Source organism: Cotesia typhae, unplaced genomic scaffold (assembly GCF_013202065.1).
Source record: "Cotesia typhae breed Kobodo isofemale line unplaced genomic scaffold, CoteBio_Ctyphae contig_43, whole genome shotgun sequence".
NCBI lineage: Eukaryota > Metazoa > Arthropoda > Insecta > Hymenoptera > Braconidae > Cotesia > Cotesia typhae.
This window is the reverse complement of record NW_027423752.1, coordinates 1,017,834-1,042,062: the sequence shown is the minus strand read 5'-3', so window position 1 is coordinate 1,042,062 and position 24,229 is coordinate 1,017,834. Positions and strand designations below refer to the sequence as shown.

Genomic DNA, 24,229 nt, shown 5'->3' with positions numbered 1-24,229 from the left:
AGGTTGGACATTTATTGAAAGTCGCTAACTACTGCGGCTGCCCTATTTTACAACACACTAACAGACATTTTTTTAGAAAAAAGTTTATGCTTTAAATTGATTAAAAAATCGATTTAAACTTAGAAGGAATATTTATTTTGTAGAAGAAAAAAAAAAGGCTAAAATATTTTTCATTGAAAAATTTATATCTTGAAAATTTTGAGAAATTCTGTTTGAATTAATTCAATAAATTTAAGAACAGAATTGACTAAATTTTTAGTTTTTAAAATTGAAGAAGTTTGAAATCAAAAAAATTAAATTTACACGAAAAAGTGGATAATTGATTTTGATAATAGGAATTACTAATTTATATTTAAGAAAAGAACACTCTAAATTATTAAATTTTTAATTTTCTATAAAAATTTGTCAAACATTATTTGACTCCTTCCCGATGATTTAAATCACTTACAAGTGTGTTATTACAATCATAATTTTACTTTCAGTACATCAAAACTCTTAATTAATAAAAATTACCTTTTCAATAATTATCAATTAAAATCAATTCGAGGAAAATGATAATAAATTTTCTATGAATTAATATATTAATTTTTAAATTAAAAAATTCTTTATTTCGTAACAAAAATATCCAACAATTTTTTTAATAAAATAAAACAAAGTTTCTGGATATTTTTTTCTGATAAATTCACTAAAAACTCTAAATTCTACAAAATTTTTAATCAAACACTGAAAAAAAATACTTGATTAAAAAAAAATATAATTTTCAAAATTTAACTCTTGCTTTGAAATGCCCAGTTTGAATTAATTTAAGAAATTCATTCAAAAATCAAGAAAATAAAACATAGAGGATAAACAGGAAAAATTCAACATTCACTAATTTTATCAATTCAACCAACCACTTTACTATTTTCAAACAAGATCACCTCCATTTGACCCCAAAATTTCTTCAAGGAGGATTAAGATACTCGGTAACGTAATTTCAAGATATTACCGACTAATTTAAATTCTCCAATTTCTCTTATTTTTGGAATCATCACAAATAAACTTTCAAGACAAGTCCAATTAAAAAATAAATTCTTTTCTTTTAGTTTCTTGAACCAAGAACATAAAATCCTCAAAAGAGACGGAAATAATGATAAATTCTGGAAAGTAGTATTTTCGGATGCCGAATTTGATTGCATCTCACAAATATAATATCCTCTCGATCTTCCGCTTTAAATAAAAATTTCTCTCCTTAAATAAACAAGTTTAAGGATTCGAAATTCCTGATTAAAGATTTAGCATAATACTCTAGTAATTCATTTCACTAAAATGATTCGATAAGTCGATAAGAATAAAATTTATTCGATGAAGAAATAATATCGAAAAATAAAAATAATTATGTCACTGACTAATAGGATTTGCATAAGTATATCCTAAACCTTGAGGTCAATAGTACGTGAAATTACAGAAGTGAGAGTGTGGAGTAAATAGTTAGGGTGTGTCTTGTCTTGATGATGTCAATAATAAATAGAGTGCAGTAAAGTTAATAGACAGTACACTCTCTTTCTCATCTGGCGCATATATAATAAATCCTCCTTACGAATGAAACTAAGCCCACGTGTCTCGTCCCTAGTGTGTGTATGTGTGTGATATGAGCAGGTAAGCCAGATATACATACAAATAGTGAAAGAACAAACACACGCAAGCCACCCCTGCCACCTATAATCTCACACTACATCCTACTCAAAGCGAAACGATGCAATTTCTTCCAGGTAGATCGGCAAATTGCCAACTGGGGGTTCAAATATATAACGTTTGGAAATTGTTGGACGCTCAGTTACAGAGTTTCACCCAAGACATTACAACTCATAGTCTGTTTGAAATTTTTTTTTTTTTTTGTTTGGTTTTTTTGAAAATCTAGTCTACGACAATGGCGATTTGTCGTCAGATTCTGTTTTTTGTTATTACGGTTGTTTTTTACAAAAACGGGAGTGCCAGTGGATTTAACAAGGCCTGGGGTGGCGGAAATCATTTTGGACGAGCTCCAATTCTCGAGAGATTCTCGTGGCAAGTCTTAGATTGGGCGTACCCAGATCCGATCACAAGGGCTGCGGCGATTCAAAGTGGAGATTATATTCCGGAAAATGGACTGCCTGTGGGAATTGAAATTTGGAAAAATAAATTGTTTGTTACTGTTCCGAGATGGAAGGATGGTTTGTTTATTTTTTTTTTTTTAATTAGAGCGAATTTAGTCATTTAAATTTTGTGATTTTCACCCCAATAGAATCCGTACAAAAAAAATCCTGATTCAATATGAATTTAAAATTGAAATTCATATTTTGACACAAACATAAATTAGTTTTGAGATCAATCTAAATTTGAAATTGATTTGTAGATAGAAATTAGCACGCCTGTAGAATTTCCGATCCTGCTTCAGAATTTTAATTAAGACTTAAAAATACTTTGTGTATAAAATTTATTCTAAATATTATTAAATATTTATTAAAATTCTGAATCATGACTGAAGGTTCTACAAGCGTGCTAATTTCTATCAACAACTCAATTTTAAATTTGGATTGATCTCAAAACCAATTCATTTTTGTGTCAAAATATGAATTTCAATCTTAAATTCATTTTAAATCAGATTTTTTTTTTGCATGGGAATGATGTAGAAAAAAAATTATTGGAGCAAAATAATTGATGGAAATATTTTTTTCAAACAATAAGGGATATTTGCACTGAAAAAAAATTAACGATTCGAGAGAAAAATTCTTGAACCAAGAAAATAATTTTGGAGAGGGCAATTGTCTTGAATCAACACGAAAAATTCTTGAATCAAGTAAAATTTTCTTAAATCAAGAGAAATTTATTAGTTCAAGAATTTTTTCATTCAAATCAAGAAAATTAAGTTCTTCAAAATTATTTACTTGATCCAAAAAAAATTTTTTTTCTGAGTGTGAATTATTGACGGAAAAAATTTTTTAATATTTTTAAAATTCAAAGCCAAGAATACGCCAAAAAAGAAAAATGTAAAAATTACATTGTAAATAGTAATAAGCGTCTCTTCGTATAAAAAACTAGAAAAATTTCAGTTTAAAGTCACATTTTTGTAAATTCAAACTTTGAATGTTAATTTTCAGAGCTTTTAATTTTATATTTACATTTTATAATGTAATTCTTACAAAATCTGTAATAATTACAAGCTGAAACTTTAATTTTTTCAGTTTTCTATATGGAGCGCCACGTTACAATATATAATGTAATTTTTTCCGTGAAAATACCCTTTTTTATTAATAATTTTCTTGGAAATAATTTTTACTGTATTAGTAGAAAAAAAAAAACACTATTTTAAGGGAAATTTGGAAATAAAATGGATTTAATTAGATAAAATTCAGATCGAATTGGTGATTTTCAGAATAAACTACTATTCATCAAATATTTTAAAGTACAAATCATTTTTATTTTTTACAGTAATAAAAATGTTCAATGAAAGTTCTTGCGAAATATATTTATGAAAAATAATAATTAAGAAAAATTGATTTAATTTTAGATGTTAATTATTGTTTAAGGACATTTTATATAAAATATTAACAACAAAATAGTTATTTTTACAGTAAACAAAAACAAAATTAAAGATTTGAAGTGTAGAAGGGTAATAAGGGCGATGGGTTTAGCATAATTATTTAAATAATTAAACTATAGTGAATATACTTTTGGTATTTGAGATAAATAATGATGTTAATTAACGAAATAATACTCTGATTATTAATCTTAAATACTAAAGATGTTTAAACTATAGTGCAAACTATTTAATTATGTTAAAGTAGGCCTTTTATTATCCGACTTTACTAAAATAAGCTCTAATTGTTAAAATTTTTGAAAATGTTCAATTTAATTTTTGTTTATAGTAAAATTTACCATTTTTTGTTGATGTTTTAAGGAAAAAGTACTTTAATAATGATTAACATAAAAAATTATTGTATTATTGAGCTTTGTATCACAAATTAATTAAAAAAAGATGCCTGATTGGTAATAAATAATTATTTGGAATATAATAGAATTAAGGGTCGAAAAAATGAAGGAATGAGGTTGAAATTTTACAATTTTTTAAAATGTTTAATTTAATTTTTGTTTACAGTAAAATTTACTATTTTTTGTTGATATTTTAAACAAAAGGTACTTTAATAATGATTAGCATAAAAATTTATTGATTATATTTAATATTGTTCATTTTATTGCAAATATCTTTTAGCTAAAGTTTTATCACCCGTTACTTCTAATTAATTAAGAAATCTTTAAATTTAATTTATATTTTTACCTCATTCTAAAAAATCTAAATCAATAATTTTTTAACAATATTTCTATTAAATCTTTATTTAACTTACTACACAGAAAAAAAAAATTAATTTGAATCAAGAGAAAAATTCTTAAACCAAGAAAATAATTTTGAAGTTTCATTGTTTTGGAGCAAGACAAAAAATTCTTAAATCGAGTAAAATTTATTTAAACCAATAAAAATTTCTAAGTTTAAGAATTTTTCTACTCAAATCAAGAAGATGAAATTCTTTAAAATTATTTCCTTGATTTAAGTAAATTTTTTTTTCTGTGTACAATGTTCCCAAAAATTTTTCTTATAACAATCTAGAATCTGCAATTCTTATCCAAAAATTTTTCAAATATTTTTCATTTTATCACCAATATCTTTCAGTTAAATTTTTATTACTCGGTAGATTACAGTATAAAAAAAATTTGATCATGAAAGAAAAAAAAAAAAATAGTAAAAATTTCGACCATTGACCCTCGTGAGACCGAAGAAAAAAATCTGTACTTGCAATCGCTGAAAGAAATGTTTTTTAGAATTAGGAAAAAAAAAAAGTTATTTTAGGTAAAACGGAAATGGACCGAGACATTTGGCTGTACTTGTTGTGCGCTTTAATGTCTTGTGGTATACATGATGTACTTAGAGGTTTTTAAAAAGTATAAGAGAAGTCTCTTAAATCTCGTCTGGCCGACTTCCGGTTTTTATGACAACAAAAAATATCACTAAATTCGTGGTGTTATGTGTTATGTGTTATGCCGTATGAATGCACTGAATTTGCCAATTCGTTTTTGAATACCGTTTTTTATTGTACTACTGCTATTATTGTAAAAGCATTTTATTTTTTCAAAATTTATGCTCCACAATATTTTATTCCTTTTGATAATTTAAATTTATTAAAAAAAATTTTATACGAGTAAAAATTTTTTTTATTGGCAATATAAATTGTCAGATTAAATAAGAGTTTATATTTTTTAAATATTCCCAGAGGAATTTGAATATTTTAGTTAATATGAATGATAAAAATAAAAGTGGATATAATTTTTAAAAAAATCTAAATAATAAAATGATTGACGTACGTAAAAAAATATCAATTTAAACTCTGAAAATTAATAAACACACCTGCAGTATAATGCTGTTAATACCTAAATCCGACCTTACAACTTTTGCACCACGATGATCCGATAAAAAACGAGGGGATAAAAATTTTAAATAAAATAAGTTGGTTGCGATTACGCGAAAACATACTTAACTCATTTAATGTCTCCGCCCTTAGAGTTTTTAGTTTTTACTTTAAAACGTATTGCCGGAGATTATTTTCAGAAGATACTTACAATAAAACAGGAACACAAATACCGCCAGTGATTTTTAATAATAAAATGAAACATAATATAACCAGAATAGGATCTTTTTTATGCCGCGCGCAGGGTTTTACTCAAATTATTTAACCAGCGTGGGCCGAAAAAATTACCTCACGGGTGTAAATTAAGTTATCATACTGAATTTATGTGCACACTCGGATAATATAATATAATACTTTGATATTTTTATTTAAAAACACCTCCAGCTCCACCGGAATAATGAATATGCTTTATTATTATACTTTTAATATTTTTGGGTTTCGCAGCCTTTCACTTTAAAATGTATCACCGTTATTGTTATTATTATTATTATTATTATTATTATCTACTTATTCATGTAATATTATTTCACATTCAGATAAGAAACGGGATTCTAAACAAGATCAACAAATCACAATTTTGTAACTGATAAAATTCATTTTTTATGTCTGGTTCCAGTTAGGATATTAGCTATCAATTCGAATGCGGAACGCATTGGCTTGTTTTATCATTTTTTATTATTCTAGAATACGAATATGAATAGTATTCTTGAACTAGTCCACAAATCTCACTTATTAAAATTGGCAACTAATTATAATTAACACAGAGAGTAGAACTTGGAGTGAAAATGAAAGTTGTTTAATTACAGGTTGTTTCTTTTTAAGGTACTTGAAGTAATGCTCGCGTGAAAATTAGTTATTAAGGTTTGATTCTGAATTTTAAATAAAATATCTAAAATACGGAAAAATTATCAGAGATTTTTCTTAGAGAAAATTTCAATGTATTAATAAAAAAATTCTTTTTTCAAAAGAAAGAAATTCTGAACTAAAAAAAATCAATTTAATTTTTTTTTAAGCTATGGAAATTTTTTTTTTTTTTTTGACAATTTCTGCTTAATCCAAGACAAGAAAATTTTAAATAATTTTTTTGGTTCGTGATTTTTTCTCTTGAATCAAATTAATTTTTTTTTCAGAGTAAAAATTTTTTAATTTTGGAATTTTTGTAATTATTTACAAGTTGGGTCAACCCCACTTTTTACGGCGTATTTATGATAAAAAATTTTCTTTTTTCAAAAGAAAGAAATTTTAAACTAAAAAAAATCAATTAAATTTTTTTCAATAATTTCTGTTTAATTCAAGGCAATAAAATTTAAAATTATTTTTTTTGAGTCGTAAATTTTTCTCTTGAATCAAATTAATTTTTTTATCAGTGAAAAAATTTTTTTTTAATTTTGGAATTTTGGTAATTATTTACAAAAAAAACCTCACTTGTAAATATTTATTATAATTTTTTTCTTTAAAGAAAAAAATAAAAATTAAATAATTTTTTTACGTGATTTTTATAATTTAAAAAAATTTTTAGGGCGTATCCTTAAAATTAAATGAGTGAAAAAATTATAATGACTCTAACATGTAAAGTTATATCGTCCTATTTCGCAATAATCTTACATACTCTTCCATTACCATACAATAATTACAATAATTATTAATTTGTTTTCATTTACCTAAAGCGGAAAAAAGAGATCACATTGCATTCTTAATCATCATAAGGAAACCCAATTAAATTCAACATAATTATAAAGATTGTAATCACACAATAATTAGTATAATTGTGATCTTTCTTTCTCAAAATATCTGTAGAACTAGTAGTTGGTAGATCGTAGATCTTAATTCATAGAAATGTAACTATTATATGTTATAATGTACATGAATACGGCTAAATATAAAGTAAATCCTTCATGAAAAATTCATAGAATAAAAGCAAACTGCATCAAATACAAATTCACTTGATTCAATGACCGATAAATTCGCTTGAACGAGTTATATACAGTAGTAAGTCGCATGTCGTATGACAGGGAATTTCCATTAAAATTACATCATCATTAGTAGTAATTGAAATTTATCTGTTATTTTTTTCCGCATTAATTTAACAGATATCTTTATTTTTATATAATTGCTCCAGTTTACGGGTAATTTCATTTTTAATAAATCTATTATATAATAATCGCCGGCGTAGACAATAATTGCGGCTTTTATTTAGCAATTAATCATTTTATTTAATTACATTACTATTAATTCAAGATTACGATCTGTATGTATTAAACAATTAGTTAAAGATCGTTATCCAGGTCTACGTAGTGATTATTTTTGATACACAATAAAAAACGATGTTTTTATACGTAGAGTTAATAATAATAATAATCATAATAAAATGTGCCGCAGGAATTCCAGCAACCTTGAATTATATATCGCTGGACACAAACCGCGGTGGTTCACCAAAATTAACGCCCTATCCAAACTGGGCTCAGAATGTTGCTGGAGACTGTGATAATGGTCTAACTACCGCGTACAGGTAATGTTTTAAATATTTATCAAAATTCTAAACTTTAAATGTATAAAAAAAAAAAAATTCACTTGAATAGGAGAAAAATTTTTGAACCAAGAAAATAATTTTGAAAAGTGTCATTTTCGCGAATCAAGACAAAAAATTCTTAAATCAAGTTAAATTTACTTAAACCAAAAAAAATTTTTTAGTTTAAGAATTTTTCTACTTGAATCAAGAAAATGAAGCTCTGAAAAATTATTTAGATGATTCAAGTTAATTTTTATTTTTTTTGTATATATGTACTTGATACCCTTCAAAAAAATAAAATTGAAAAAAATTAAGAGTATGCAGAAAAAAAAATTAATTTGAATCAAGAAGAAAAATTCTTGAATCAAGTAAAATTTACTTAAGGTAGTTGTCGTGGTTAAGGCGACATTACAGCGTCAGAAAATTCTAAATTTTTGTATACTTATTAAGGACACGATGATACAATCTCCCTAAAAATTTGAAGTCGATTGACCACCTATAACCCGAGATGAATTCAATTAAAAATTAGATATTTAACATTGATTGCATACGCTCTCTGCAGTTCTGTACCAGTTTTTTAATTATTAAAAAAAAACTAACTGTCAGAAACTTTAAAAAAACTGACAGTCTTTTAATGTATTTGTTGTGAGTTTAAAAAAAAATAAAAAAAAATTTTTGACCGTCTAATTATTTATAAATAATGGATTAAAGTTCAACAATTTATGAAAAAGTATCTACAATATATCTACAAAGTCGGACAGAAACAATTGTATGGGTTGCGTCTCCACGGGTGCAGTCTAGCGTAAAAATTATGGATTACTTAGAAACAAGCTCATATACTTTTGCCGCGCGTATAATCTCTAATTTTTTGACAATATTGTACTATGACAACTACTTTATGCCAAAAAAAATTTCTTAATTTAAGAATTTTTTCACTCAAATCAAGAAGATCAAGTTCTTTAAAATTATTTACTTGATTCAAGTAAAAATTTTTTTTTTCTGTGTAAATTTACCCAAAATCTTTTACTACCACAGAATTCACGCAGATGAGTGTGACCGTCTCTGGGTCCTAGATACCGGTACAATCGGTATCGGAAACACAACCGTACAAGCATGCCCTTACACACTAAATATATTTGATTTGAAGACCGATAAAGTGCTCCGAAAATATCGATTACGACCCGACGATATTAATCAGGTAAAAAATCCACATTTATTTCTCAAGCTATAAATTTCTATAAAAAAAAAAAAAAAAAAAAAAAAAAAAAAAAATTTATACTATGCTAGCATTATCTCTGTAAGTATCTCTTTGAAAACACGACAGAGAAAATAATTGCAATAAAATTAGTTTTTTATAGTTGTTATGTCTTACTTATATAATTAATAAACTTTTATTACTCTCCTTCCAAGAACACATTTATAGCGAACATCGCAGTGGACTTGGGGAAAGGCGGGTGCGACGACGCGTTTGCTTACATGTCAGACGAACTGGGATACGGATTAATAATTTACTCATGGGAAAACAATACGTCTTGGAGAGCTACTCACAGTTACTTCATGCCAGATCCTCTCAAGGGCGATTACACCATTGACGGTCTGAACTTCCAATGGGGTGAAGAGGGAATATTCGGTATGAGCTTGTCCCCGTTGATGGCAGACGGCTACAGAACTCTGTTCTTCCATCCTCTGAGCAGTGAAAGGGAGTTCGCAGTATCCACCAGGATCCTACGTGATCCAGTTCTTGCCTTAGATAGTTATCACGAATTCCAGGTACTTGGAAAAAAAAAAAAAAAAAAAAAAAAAAAAAAAAATTATTTCTAATGATAATGATAATGACTATTGGCTGTCCGATCACCAATTCTGATCGGGATAGTCGATCGACGATCGATTGCGTTAAAATAAAAAAAACTTACCCACCAGTATATTGACTCGTATTTTTTAGGCATTGCCAGAAAGATTCATGGGCCACTCAACTTCGGAAGTGATGGACGAGAACGGACTCCAGTTATTCAATCTGGTCGATCAGAATGCCGTAGGCTGCTGGAATTCGTTATTGCCTTATTCACCGGCTAACCATGCACTGATCGCCCGACACGATGAGGCTATGATATTCCCAGCTGATGTTAAGGTACATCTATAAACATATACATATATTAAAAATCTAAATCTCTTTTATTATACTATAACCCGTCATATTAAAAATACATTTATTAGGCTAAGTGGTCCAGTTACTGGTTTCAGCCCTTTTTTCTTTTTTTTTTTTTTTTTTAATCAATATTCAAAATAATCGTTGTTATCCGTCGGGCTTACTTTACATCCTATTAGATTCAATATCTTCAAGATCTATTCTTTGAAACTTTTTCATTCCTGAGAAAGTTAGGTTTTTAATAAAAAAAAAAATTCTATACGGTGAAAAATATATAAGGATTTTTCCTATTTTTCCAATATTAACATAAGAATTTTTCCAATGGTAACATGGAAATTTTTTCTTTATTAACATGATAGAAATATCCATGTGACATAGGAAAAATTCATTTATGATATGAAAAAAATTTTTTTTTTCAATTGAAAAAAAAATAGAACTAGAAAAAACACCATTCTGAAATTTTCAGGATATTTGTAGAAAATGTTAAAGTTTCATATAAAAGAAAGAAAAAAGAAATTAAAAAAGTTTATCATCGAGAAATTCGGAGTTTTTTTGGAAAATCTAAAAAATAACGATGAAGATAAATTTGAATAATTTTTTTCTATTTTTTCCCAAAAAGAACATTTAATAAAAAAAATTTTGAAAAAAAAAACGTCCCGATAAGTCAATTTTTGAAAAAGTTATGGCAATTTAAGCCACACCGTTCATAATCTGCTGGATTTTTAATTTTTTCGAAATGTAAAGCAAAATTAAAAAAAAATTTTCTCGAATTTTTTTATCACAAACCGACTGTATATCACTATTTTACTTTTAAATTATCTGAAATTGCTCGAATAAGAAAATTGTTACGTAAATATGTAATTATTTAATTAAGTTACATAAATTTTAGTGATAAATGAATTTTTCCTATGTCACATGGATATTTCTATCATGTTAATAAAGAAAAAATTCCCATGTTAAAATTGGAAAAATTCCTATGTCCATCTAGGAATTTTTCCTCTGCAAAAATAGTTTTTTTCGCCGTGTACATAAAATTTTAATGATGAATCACAGTATCCTTGGTAAGTAATTAAATTTAGTAGCGAAAACTAGCTATTAAATTCTAATAAAATTTTTTTCTGATTATGCATTCGTTAAAGAGAAAGAATTTATGCAATACTAATAAAGAAAAATTTTTTTTAAAAATAGATTCGACGTGGAATGGTGTGGATAATATCCGACAAAATGCCGCAATTTTTGATAACATCTTTGAACTACACCGAAGTAAACTTTCGAATACTGACGATGCCATTAGCCGACGCAATAGCCGGGACTGTTTGCGACAATGCACCATGGAAATTCGTGGACAACAACGCACTTTGGTGGGGTCGATAGAAATAATAAAATAGATAATTTTGTAAAGATTTGATATTTGCAGGGGCATTTATCAAAAGTGAGCCTGAATCTAACTAGCTAATTTCAATGAATATTAATAAAAGAAATAAAAATAAATAATAAAAAACAATCATCATCACATGCTTCATGTAAATTTTGTAATAAGTATTAAATGTAAGAGTAATAAATAAAGGAAAAGGATAAATGTATGTTTGGGGTTCAATAAATTTGTACTTTGTATATAAAGTGAGCGGTAGTTCAGGGAACTTAAACATCTTATTCAATATCACCGCGATTGAATATATATAAGCGAGAACCAGGCAAGTTACATTTTCGTTCAGACTCAATATATCTCTTTTTTCTCTGTTTATACTCGTTGAATATTGACACGCGGGACCACTCGTTTGACGTTACGTGGTAAAGAATAAAGTGCACCAGTTGCATCGTCCCCCTCGGATATCTAAATACAATTGGTCGTTTACAACTCGTAGGTATTGAGAGTGTATATCTGGATTCTCTTTTGCAAACTCACCAGCAAACTTTAAACGCCGAGGATATTTTTTACGGATAACAGCCGAAATATATTTATAAAATTTTTTTTTTTTATATTTACTTTGCTAGTTTGCTTTATTCATTTCAATGTAGTTAACACCGTGCCCAGGTGCGTTAAAATAAGTAAAAAAATAGACCCGAGATTTGCCGATCGAGTTAACAATCGGTTCATCAATAATTCAAGACTAAATTTTGGCAAAACCGGGCTTTTATTTTTTTGTCGTGAATTTTTTTGTCAAACCCTTACCTAAGCTAGAGCCGGCGTAGACTAGAAATTTTGAAGAAGACAGACGATTGAGGTCACTGAACGCCGAAAAATCTTGCATGATGGGGTAATTTTCTAAATTTTAAGACCAGCTAGAATTTCGAATTATTCGTGCTCGCTCCAGGCGCTTATAATGAACATATATCCATCCTAATCTGCGTCGTTTAGCACAAGCTTGGGGAAAAAAATATCTGAAACAAAAAAAAAACGGATGCTGAATGTGAATCACCCCCCAGGAGCCAGATGGCCATCACAGCTCGCTCTTCAAAGCCCCAAACCGATATAATTTTACGTTACCTGGTAATCGGATCCTGATATACGACTTTCTTTCGCACCTCAAAAATTATCTGGATCACGCCCACGCTTCACAATAAAATATGGCCACGTGCTTCGTGGTTCTTTCTGAAATTAAATAAATTAAAAATTAGAAACGTTTTTCATTTTTTTTTGAATAAATTTTTTTGGGATAAAAATTAAATAATGGAGAGGAAAAAATAAAATAAGCCGAAAAAATGATTTAGAAATAAGCTACGGAGGATTTTATTATTTTAGTTTGAAAATAATGAGCCAGATCGAAAAGAAGATTCACGCCTCAAATGCTAATTTAGTTTGTATCGATGCGATCGAAATCCTGGATTTTTTTTTAGAAGTACCGATTTTTTAGATTTTATTTTTTATTACGCATTATGTATAATAAAAAAATTTAGATTTTTCAATAAAAATTATTCTTCGCAATTTTTTAGTGTTATATACACAGAAAGAAGAATTTCTTGACTGGAGAATAAAATTCTTGGCTCAAGAAAATTTTCTGGTGCCTGAAGGAAGACCGAAGTTGTGTTGGCCGAAGTAAAAATTTTTCTTGAAATTCTAGTCTTGGTGGAAGTCATTTTCTTTTTAATTATAATTATCATAAATAATTGATACAATAAATTTTTATATTTGATCAAGAGTTTTAGATACTTTAGGGAAGCAGCGCTACCTACTTCAGCTGAGAAAAAAATTTTCTCACCTTGAGAAAATTTTTCTCTTGAATATTTGATACCCATTTTATATTATTTTAACGTGCAATTATACATATTGAATGAAAAAAAATAATTCAATATTGTTTGATCTTCCCATTTGACATGTTAATCACTAAAAATATTAATGAAAATTTACTTCTATCTTTATATTTAATTTTTTGGAGCAAAAATCTGAATTTTCTCAAAACAAGAAGATTTTTTTGACTTAAATAAATTTTCTTGGATCAAGATACGTATTTCTTAAAGCAAGAGAATTAATTTTTTTGAAATAAGTGAAATTTCTAGCCAAAAAAAATTTTTTTTTTGCTCAAGAAAATAATTAGAAAGAAAAATATTTTCTTGGCTCAAGTGAACATTTTTTTCTGTGTAAGAAATATACTATTGGGTAGATTTATATAATATTTTTTACAGTGAAAAAAATTACAGCTTAGACTGAAATGAAGAGAAAACTAAAGGTAAGAAGTAGACAAAAAAATAATGTATTAATCTTTGAAATTTTCGGTGAAGTTTACACTTCAACGTACGGCTGAGGCTGGGGCGTAAAAATAATAAGTTTTAAAAAAAAGTAATGTATGATTACTGCAAAGTCAGTAGGAATGAAAACAATAGAAAGGTGTTAAAGGTGGAGTTTTTGGCTGTTTTTAAAAGTACTGACGGATTATTACAAAGAAAAAAACCGCGGCCCTCCTGATTACACAGTGTACCAAATACTAAAGCTGACGATGGACGATGGACGTGTTGTACGCCCGAATATATGTATATATATAAAATAATAATACTAAAATATTTGTATGCCTTCGGCGTTTGTTACTTTTATCTATATATTTAACTTTATTTTAATTTAACGTTTACACTCTTTTGCTCCAGGGATATATGTGTATTTTAGCACTTTGTCTGAGACTATATATTATTACTTTCACGTGAAAAATGTAATTGATGGTTTCAAGTCTACTCTTTGTTTTATTATTGTTATTGTTCTCTTACTTCTCGAAAAAAGGACTTATTATTTCAACCATTACTGTATTTTTGTAAACAAACAATTCATTTTTTTTACCTCTATTTGTCGCAAGGTATTAATTATTTTTAGTGAATTTTCCATTTTTTTTATTAAAGTATTTTTGTAATTTATGGAACTAATTTTTTTTTAAGTATTTAATCTGTATCCAAAAAATTAAAATTCTAAATAAATTTAGGACGAACAATTTACAAAATTAATTAAATTTAAAAAAAAAAAATTAATTCTTATAACAAAATTGTGTATTTAGCAAACATAAAAAAAAATATTTTTAGACATTGCAATCATTCAAATAATGATCTTATTTTTATTTCATTAATTTTAAGCAAAATAAGCATTTTTCTATTGAAATTGATAATAAGTTTTCAATCAAGAATGTATTTTCGCTTTTTTCTTATATTTACGTATTACTTGATAATATTGTATGACAAAATAAATCTAGAATTGAATCAGAGCAGCGCAAGTAGGTACCCGCTTTGCCCCAGTACACGTTTTTTTGCTAAACAATTGTAAAATCAAAAATACAAAGGGAACCATCCGAACTTGTATCGTTCTTTAGAGTTAAATGGTACCAAAATAATATCATCATAAGTGTAATAGTGTTCGAATTATCTAATGACACATTCCATTCGTTATTTTAACAAATTTAGCAATTTCATTATTTTTTATTGAAAAAATTATTGAAAAAACTTACGATACAACTATTGTAAAGCTGGATTATACTTTCATTACTAATAAGATTGACACCAGTCAAAAAATTGTACCACCCAATGAAATAGTCTTTTTTAAATAATACATATTTTGTCACGGGAATTTAATTTGAATTCCCGCGTCATCTTCTCTTGGGCTGGTCGCTCTCAAAAGCGCCGCCAGGATTCACCACCTACTGGGCACCAGTCCAGCTGGTCTCGGTACATACATTACGATTTGTTAACTTTTTCATAAAGACTTCTATACTTTTTTTTATTTGTTTGAATTTTCCCGCGAGTGGTGATATCTCCTCTATAGGTCGAGCTAAAAAAATCTCAACTATAAGCAAACTATTCATTACGTAATTGGTCAAATATATCATAAGCATGAAAATATATTCCACTTTTATAATTTAGATGATAAATATGAAAATATGTCATGTAAGCAAACTATTCGTAACGTGATTGGTTGAACATCTCATAAGAATAAAAATAAATGCAAACTGTACAGTCGAAGCACGCGCAAATTTGAATTCTAGTGCAAATTTAAAACTCAGGCGCGCGCAAATTTAAAACACTTGCGCGCGCAAATTTAAAACACTTGCGCGCGCAAATTTAAAACGCTTGCGCGCGCAAATTTAAATTCTAATATAACATATAACATATATATATAAAAAAAATTTGCAGGCGACTGCCACTCAAAACGCCCTCTTCATCACCGACGGCTGGTATAAGAACTAAATTAGAAACCTTAGATATCCACTGAGAGGGCGTAAACCAAACAAACCAAACGAATTGTCCCTGGAGAAGCGGACGGTCTCCCTCTCTCTACTGTACACACTCTACGAAAAATGGAAATAATGACGTCGAGTGAGTAAGTACTATATAGTATATATACACATACAACATTATACATAGCGAGTAAATGGTAAATGGTGAATCTGAGTTGAAACTAGAGCAGTGAACATTTGCCAAAAAAAGGTCACACTTTATTTAATTTCAAGTTGATGGAAATATTGACCTACCCAACGGTACTACTACCAGCTAAAGTAATTTATATTTAACGAGACAGTGAATTCAATATCTAACTGCATTTTTTGACAAGGTGAGTCCTGTGAGCGTGATAATAGCGTAAAGCCATTGTTAGACGTTGCGAGGCCGAATTTTCTCCAATAAATCTATAGTTAAACCTCGGGCTTCTGCACGATTATTGTAGCTGGCTATTTTATTTATTGTAAGTATTTCTACTGATATTAATGTTAATTATCTGAATTTTTTAGACGTTTATTTGTTTTTGGATGATTCATGTGCTTGTGAGTCACTGTGATTAAGTGAATGCTGTTGAAATTCCAGCACTGACAAGTAGCTGGTGTTGATGGAATATTTAATTTTAAATTAAAATCAAGTTAGCCGACATTTCAAAATTTTTTATTGAAAAAATTTCAATTAAAAAATTAAAAAAAAAATTAAAACTTGAATTTTTATTACTTTTCAATTTTTACGTGTAGTATTTGTTTTAAAATAATTTTTTTACTAGGTAAATCCTAAAAATTGTCAAATCTGTTGACATCAGTGTTTTTATTTTTAATGTTTTTAAAAAAATTATTTTTAAATTTACTTTTTTTTTTTTTTTTTTTTTTTTTTTTTTTTTTTTTAAATGAACTATTAATTATTTTTTTATGAGTAAAATATAAGAGACTATTTTTTAATTATTAATTTTTAAATTAAATTAAAAAAAAATATTTTCAATAATCTTTACTAAAAATAACACTGAAATTAGCAGAAATCTAAAAATTCTCAAAATTTTCATAACAAATCAAAAATTATAAAAAAAATATTTAAAAAAATTCACAATTATAATTTTTTTTTTAATTTCTACATTGAAAATTTTTTTTATTTCAATTTAATTTTTTATAAAAATCAAAAAAAATTGTTAAATATCTGTAAAATTCAGTATCACTATTGAGAGATTATAAATTTTCTAAATTTATTTCATAAATTAAAAATTGTCTCATGTCTTTAAAACTTAATTTTCATAATTTAACAAATTTACAAATTTTTTTTTTATAGTATTTATTTTTAAAAATAGAATAGAATATTATTTTTATTTGTGTCACATATCGCGTTTTACAAAACTTTATCTTATGTCTTAATTTAAATAATACTGAAGTTAGCAATCAGCTGTCAATTTTAAAAATTTTTTTAATAAATTAATTACAATAAAAAAAATACTTCTAAAAATTTCCACTTGTAATTTTGATTAATTTTCACATGTGAAACTTTTGAATTAATTTTTTTTTTAATAATTTAATTGCTATAAAATTCCAAAAAAATTTTTAATATCTGTCAACTTCAGTATTATTAATTTAATTATTTACATTTGCATATACACTAAATTTTATTTAATTTTTAAGATATTTGTACTCTCTTTTTTTTTTTTTTTTTTAATTTTAAATTACATTAAAATACTATTAATACTATTCCATACTTATATTAACCTACTATACAGTCAAAAATAATAGACTATTTTTTTAAAACTCGAGTAACTTATATTTAAAAAAATGTCATTGAAATATGACACATATCGATCGATGAGTCAAAGTTTCATGTAACTCTATCCAAAATTGCTAATTTATAAAAAAATTTTGACAAGAAATATAAACAATAAAAAATTAAAAACGGGATTTTTCGGGTGTCTCAAAATTAGCATCAATTTTGGACTTCTGTAAAATCGTAAATTTAAATTTTTTATCTACGCTGAATTTTTTGGTGATCAGTTGAACCATCTTAAACGCAATGATGAAAAAAAAAAAATTGTTTTAACATTGCAATAAATTTTTTTCCCTGTTAATTTATTTTTATTTCAACATTAATAATTTTTTATTTCTAGGTAACTAAAAAAAAAAAATGTCAGATTTTGGACCAATAACTTTAAAATGGGACCCGAAGAATTTAGAAATCCGTACAATGTCGGTGGAAAAAACCCTGGAGCCTCTAGTTCTCCAGGTAACGACACTAGTAAACACGAAGGGGCCGAGTAAGAAGAAAAAAGGCAAATCGAAACGTGCTAGCGCGTTAGTGGGAACTGTGGAGAAAGCAACAGCTAATTTCATCGAACGTGGTGAGCAAATCGCATATGAAAACCCAGATATCACCGCAGAAATGCTGTGTGCCGTCGAAGAGGTTCGCAAGACGGGAGCTGCCATGAGTATCGCGGCGAGAGAATTTTCCGAGGACCCTTGCTCCTCACTGAAACGGGGCAACATGGTGAGAGCTGCGCGAAATTTGCTGTCAGCTGTCACGCGTCTTCTGATACTCGCAGACATGGTAGACGTCCATTTGCTGCTCAAGTCGCTGCATGTCGTGGAGGACGACTTGAGAAAGCTGGAGAACGCTTCGTCGCAGCAAGAGTTGCTGGAGAACATTAAGCAATTTGGACGAAACGCGTCTGAGCTGATGAACCAGGCAGCCAAGAGACAGCAAGAGCTCAAGGACCCGCAGCTCCGCGATGACCTGGCTGCCGCGCGTGCTGTTCTCAAGAAACACTCTACTATGCTGCTGACCGCATCCAAGGTCTACGTTCGCCATCCAGAGCTAGCTGCTGCGAAAGCTAACCGCGACTACGTCCTGAAACAAGTTTGCGAGGCCGTCAATACTATTAATGATGTCGCGCAAGGAAAAATGCCTCTTGACAGTCAACATCCTTACGATGGACCCGGTGAACTCGCGGCTGCCCTGGATGACTTCGATGAACGCATGGTCATGTCGCCTCTTGCTTACAATGAAGTACGCACTAGACCCAGTCTTGAGGAACGACTTGAAAGTATTATTAGTGGCGCAGCTCTCATGGCAGACTCGTCTTGCACTCGCGACGAGAGACGTGAAAGGATTGTCGCTGAGTGCAATGCTGTCAGACAGGCTCTGCAAGATTTACTCAGTGAATATATGAATAATGTAAGTATTTTTAATTATTATTATTATTTATATAAGTATCTAAATATTTTTTTTTAATTTGTAGTTTTTCTTCTGATTTTTTTACTGAGAAATTTTATTAAGGAAGTTCTTTCGCTCCAGTTTAATCACAACTGTAGTAGTCAAAATTTCTAAAATTAAAATAAAAAACCCATAAATAAAAATTCCTAAAATTAAAATAAATAGTTTATAAAGCATTAATCGTTTAAATTTTGAAAATTAAAAAAAAATTTAATATTTAATAGTCCGTGATTTGGCAACGTTATATTTCGGTTGTTTACATCCATGTTTAAATTTTTACAGTCAGTGTAAATAAATAAATTAATTAAAAATGTTTAGTCATAAAACCATAACGTTTTAATGTCTCATGACAAGAATGCTAGTATTTTTGGCAGTAACACAGCTTTACTCCAGATTACTCAACTCGGTGACATACTGTACTCCACTAAAATAATATAATAATTAATTTAGCAGATAGTTGATAATTTTAAGAATTTTTCTAACAATTAAATTATAAAAAAAAAATTATTTAAAAAATTGACTTATATGAATTTAAAAAAATTTTAAATCCAATTTTTTTAAAATAATTTTTTTGAACTTATTTGTTAGAAAAAATTAAAAAATTGTCAAGTGACAGCTAAATTTAATGTCATAAAATAATTGAATAATTTGGAAAAAAAAAAAAAACTTTACCCAATTCTTTCACTTTTCGATACTAATTTTACTCAACGTGTTCAATGATATCTCGACTCAATAGTATATTAGAAGTTCTGACGCGCTTTTAAAAATCTCTATTCAATTTTTTTTTTATTTAATAAAATGTTTATTTTAAATAAATTAAAAAAAAAAATTTACTAAATAATTTTATTTTTAGAAAATAAAATTCTATTGTTTTACAAATTTAATTCAATATCAACTTTACTCAATTATATATAATTTATATATCATTGAATACAGTTGGAATTAAGTATTTTTTTTTTTTTTTTTTTTTTTTTTTAAAGAAAAATACTAACATTAAAAAAAATTTTTTTTTTTTTTAAATTTTCACGGTAAAGAATAAATTAAATTTCACTAGTAGATAAATAAGGACTTTAACTATTAGATAAAAATTAATGCATAATCTAATATTTTTTGTTTAACATTGATAGTGAAAGGGCTTCCTTAAAAATATTAAAATAATTCTAAAAAAAATATGGACCATACTTGGAATAAAAATTACATATTTAAGATATTAATATTATAAATAATAATTATAATTATAATTAATGAATTATTTACCAACAGCTTTAGAACGATGATTATAAATCTATTTTACTTTTGTCCTTATGTTTTTTGGCGATGATCAGTTACAGCTAGCACGTCGACGGAAGCGGGTAAATATTCCGTCCTAAGTGTGTTGGTTGTTTGTGACACGTGAGATTTCATTGCCAACAGCTTTGTAACCAAGTGGAATGACTAATAATTTTTATAGATACAAATTATTAAAAAAAAAAAAATAATTGATAAAAATGCCACGCCGTCGCACCAGTACATTGTATTAAATATAATCCACATGTGATTTTTATTAATAATTATAATGTCAATAATTTTCACTTTATCATCCATATGTGCAATAAATGCTTCACTAGTCCTTAAATTATGATCGAATTATTCACAATAAATTGGACTATTGGTGTTTTTATTTACATTAGATATAAATTGCTTTAAAATTAACACTAGCACATTTGTCGAGTGAACCATGACTAGTAGACATTTGTTTTAAAAATTTTTTTTTTATTTATGTATTTTGTTTTTTAATTTAAAAAAAAATTTTTTTTTTTAATTTTTTTTTTTTTTTTTTTTTATAACTAATCTAATTAAATAATAACCAACAGATGGGCGTAAAGGAGCAGTCAGAAGGCCTGGAGCGTGCTATCGACCACATGTGTCGTAAAACCCGAGATCTCCGTCGTCAACTCCGCAAAGCAGTGGTGGACCACGTATCTGACAGTTTTCTGGAGACCAACGTCCCACTGTTGGTCCTGATAGAAGCTGCCCGCAATGGAAGAGACAAGGAAGTCGAGGAGTACGCTCTAGTGTTCACCGAGCACGCAAACAAGCTGGTAGAAGTCGCTAATTTAGTTTGCAGTATGTCTGGAAACGAAGACGGGGTTAAAATGGTCCGGTACGCCGCAGCGCAGATTGAAAATCTCTGTCCGCAAGTAATAAACGCGGCACGTGTGCTGGCAGCACGTCCGCAGTCCAGAGTCGCGCTGGACAACATGGAAGTCTTTAGACAAGCTTGGGAGAACCAGGTCCGAGTTTTAACCGAAGCAGTCGATGATATAACCACAATTGACGACTTCCTGGCGGTTTCAGAGAATCATATCCTCGAAGATGTTAATAAATGTGTTCTTGCACTCCAAGAAGGCGACGCTGACACTCTGGACCGCACTGCTGGGGCGATTCGCGGTCGATCAGCGAGAGTTTGCAATGTCGTCCAGGCAGAAATGGACAATTACGAGCCTTGCATTTACACCAAGCGTGTCTTGGAAGCTGTTAAAGTTTTACGGGAGCAAGTGATGCCTAAATTCGCTCAGAGAGTTGAGATTGCCGTAGACGCGCTGAGCAGCAACCCTGCGAAGGACGTCGACGAGAATGACTTCATTGATGCGTCAAGACTCGTTTACGACGGAGTTAGAGAAATCAGGCGAGCTGTCTTGATGAACCGCGCTGACGAAGATCTCGACCCGGAGGACGTCGAACTGGATGAACACTACACTCTAGAGACTCGCAGTAAATCCAGCGCTCAGACTGGAGAACACGGTGTTGATGAATACCCGGAGATCAGTGGTATTACCACAGCTCGCGAAGCTATGCGTAAAATGCCCGAGGAAGACAAGCAGAAGATTCTGCAGCAAGTCGAGTACTTTAGGAGCGAGAAGCTTAAATTTGACAAGGAAGTTGCCAAGTGGGATGACGCTGGTAATGACATTATTGTGCTTGCTAAGCACATGTGCATGATTATGATGGAGATGACGGACTTCACCCGAGGTCGTGGCCCTTTGAAGACTACTATGGACGTCATCACTGCGGCTAAGAAAATTTCTGAGGCTGGTACCAAGCTCGATAAACTTACCAGACAAATTGCTGATCAGTGTCCTGAGAGCTCCACCAAGAAGGACTTGTTGGCTTACTTGCAGAGAATCGCTCTTTATTGTCATCAGATGAACATTACTAGTAAAGTTAAGGCTGATGTTCAGAATATTAGTGGAGAACTTATTGTTTCTGGGCTCGACAGCGCTACGTCCCTTATTCAAGCTGCTAAGAACTTGATGAATGCTGTAGTTCTTACTGTCAAGGCTTCATATGTTGCCTCTACTAAATATCCTAGGCAGTCTAATGTCACTGTAAGTATTTATTTTTTTTTTATTTTAAATATTAGGATTAAGGTAAAAGCCCCTATTATTAACAGAGCACCCACTATTTAATTTTATTATTTCATTATTAAAATTTGTTAATAATCACAATTGTTGATACTTCATGATAATTTTATATATTTTTTAAATTAAAAAATAGTAAAATTTAATTCCAAGGTATAAATTATTTACCACAAAAAAATTTCATTTTTTCAAGTCGGCCAAAACTGCTTTTACGTTTCTAATTTCTTAACAATATTATTAAAAAATAATAGAAGATTTTTCAATGTTTTTTCATAAAATTGCATTGTTTAAAATTATTTTAGATATTTTTTTTAACTATTTAAAAAAAAATTTTTTTTTCTCTAAAATTTAAAAAAATTTTTTAAATTAAAAAAAAAAATTCTAAAAATTTTTGAAAAAAATTTTTTTCAATTTCAAAGCAAAATTGAAAGTTAGGCATTAGTACGTAGAAAAATTTTTTTTGACAAATCTCTACATTTTACGCAGTTTAAAGTTGAATGGCAAAAAAAAAATTTTACGCCCTTATGGCATTTCGGTCACGATTTGACTTATTGATTTTAAGTTAATATAATAATAATTATTAAAAATGTATTGCTATTAAAGTTAATTAATTAAACTATATAGTTAAAAACAATGATTAAGGTGTTCTAAAAAAAAAAAAAAAGTTGACAATATTGATTTGAAGCACGATAAAAAAATTTAAATATTCATGATCACTCTTATAGTGTCAATAATGGGTGCTTTTGCCTTACTTAAAAAATTATTGAGCGGTAGGGGGCTTTTAATTTATTGTTAATAGTAAATAAATTAAAATAGATATTATTAGGTGATTATAAATGTAGAATGATTTTATGATATTATCCTTGAATTATAAATACTAAATAAATAAATTTTTTTTTTTTTAATTTACTTTCTTGGATAATTAGTATGTAAGTATGTCAAATAGTTGCTATTTATTAAAAATACATATATTATTATTATTATTATTATTATTATTATTATTATTAATTATTTTATTGATTTTTTTTTAGTCACCAATAGTTGTCTGGAAAATGAAAGCACCGGAGAAAAAACCACTAGTACGTCCAGAACGGCCTGAAGAAGTAAGAGCTAAAGTACGAAAGGGCTCGCAGAAAAAAGTACAGAATCCGATTCACGCACTATCGGAATTCCAAAGTCCGACGGATACTGTATAAAATAATTAACAACATAACAATAATAATATATATGATTAAATGAATTATTAGAGAATATAAAAAAAAATAATACACATTAAAAAAAAATAATAATTAACAATTAAATAATTAAAAGTCTTTGAATCATGTTGAGACAATTTTTACAGAGTATTGTCTTTACAATTTTATAATTATTTACATGGTTGTATCGGGGAGTTTTTCTCTTTATTTAAGTACATACCAATGATTTATTATTTTTAATTATTTATCGTATTGATAGTTAGTATTTTGTTTGCGGATATTTATAAAAGTAAATAACAGCAATATTTTTAATTTTTTTTTTTTGTTCGGAAAATTCTAAAAATTTTCAAGCAATTTGATCAAATTAAAAATTTTTTTTATTAAAAAATTATGTACTTTTTTTTTTTTACATAATTTTGGCCTTCAAAAGGCAACTAAAATTAAAAGCTCAATAATTGATAATTTAAAAATTAAACAATTGAATCAGAAGCTAACGAGACTGTTAAAGTATTCAAAAAAATGTACGGCAAGTACATTAAACATTTATATAAAAATTTTTTTTTTATAAACTAAATTTAAGTTTTTTA

General features: G+C 28.1%; 2 protein-coding genes across 4 annotated transcripts; both read left to right on the top strand.

Annotated features, from left to right (window-relative positions):
* Window positions 1-1,839: 1,839 nt before the first annotated feature.
* On the top strand, window positions 1,840-11,718 carry Y-y (yellow-y). Its single transcript, XM_074244035.1, has 6 exons — window positions 1,840-2,192; window positions 7,860-7,989; window positions 9,025-9,187; window positions 9,400-9,759; window positions 9,932-10,117; window positions 11,324-11,718. Exons 1-6 carry the CDS (start codon window positions 1,910-1,912, stop codon window positions 11,507-11,509), a joined length of 1,308 nt encoding a protein of 435 aa, XP_074100136.1. The 5' UTR covers window positions 1,840-1,909; the 3' UTR covers window positions 11,510-11,718.
* Window positions 11,719-15,968: 4,250 nt separating this feature from the next.
* Alpha-cat (catenin alpha) lies at window positions 15,969-24,205 on the top strand. Of its 3 annotated transcripts, XM_074244379.1 has the most exons (6): window positions 16,000-16,101; window positions 16,158-16,286; window positions 17,943-19,006; window positions 20,371-20,397; window positions 20,899-22,413; window positions 23,478-24,205. In XM_074244379.1, exons 3-6 carry the CDS (start codon window positions 17,960-17,962, stop codon window positions 23,640-23,642), a joined length of 2,754 nt encoding a protein of 917 aa, XP_074100480.1. In that variant the 5' UTR covers window positions 16,000-16,101; window positions 16,158-16,286; window positions 17,943-17,959; the 3' UTR covers window positions 23,643-24,205. The 3 variants fall into 3 exon arrangements, with proteins under 3 accessions (XP_074100481.1, XP_074100482.1, XP_074100480.1); XM_074244380.1 differs by lacking the exon at window positions 16,158-16,286 and having other exon boundaries at window positions 15,969-16,157; XM_074244381.1 differs by lacking the exon at window positions 20,371-20,397 and having other exon boundaries at window positions 15,969-16,286.
* The last annotated feature ends 24 nt before the right edge of the window (window positions 24,206-24,229 follow it).

What these genes read in the sequence shown, in the direction of transcription:
- Y-y (XM_074244035.1), top strand. Translation starts at nt 1,910, where the DNA reads ATGGCGATTTGTCGTCAGATTCTGTTTTTTGTTATTACGGTTGTTTTT. An exon ending in GACCCGACGATATTAATCAG is followed by an intron (nt 9,188 to 9,399) that starts GTAAAAAATCCA and finishes TCTCCTTCCAAG; the next exon opens with AACACATTTATAGCGAACAT. An exon ending in ATAGTTATCACGAATTCCAG is followed by an intron (nt 9,760 to 9,931) that starts GTACTTGGAAAA and finishes CGTATTTTTTAG; the next exon opens with GCATTGCCAGAAAGATTCAT.
- Alpha-cat (XM_074244380.1), top strand. Translation starts at nt 17,960, where the DNA reads ATGTCAGATTTTGGACCAATAACTTTAAAATGGGACCCGAAGAATTTA. An exon ending in TCAGTGAATATATGAATAAT is followed by an intron (nt 19,007 to 20,370) that starts GTAAGTATTTTT and finishes GGCGATGATCAG; the next exon opens with TTACAGCTAGCACGTCGACG. An exon ending in CTAGGCAGTCTAATGTCACT is followed by an intron (nt 22,414 to 23,477) that starts GTAAGTATTTAT and finishes ATTTTTTTTTAG; the next exon opens with TCACCAATAGTTGTCTGGAA.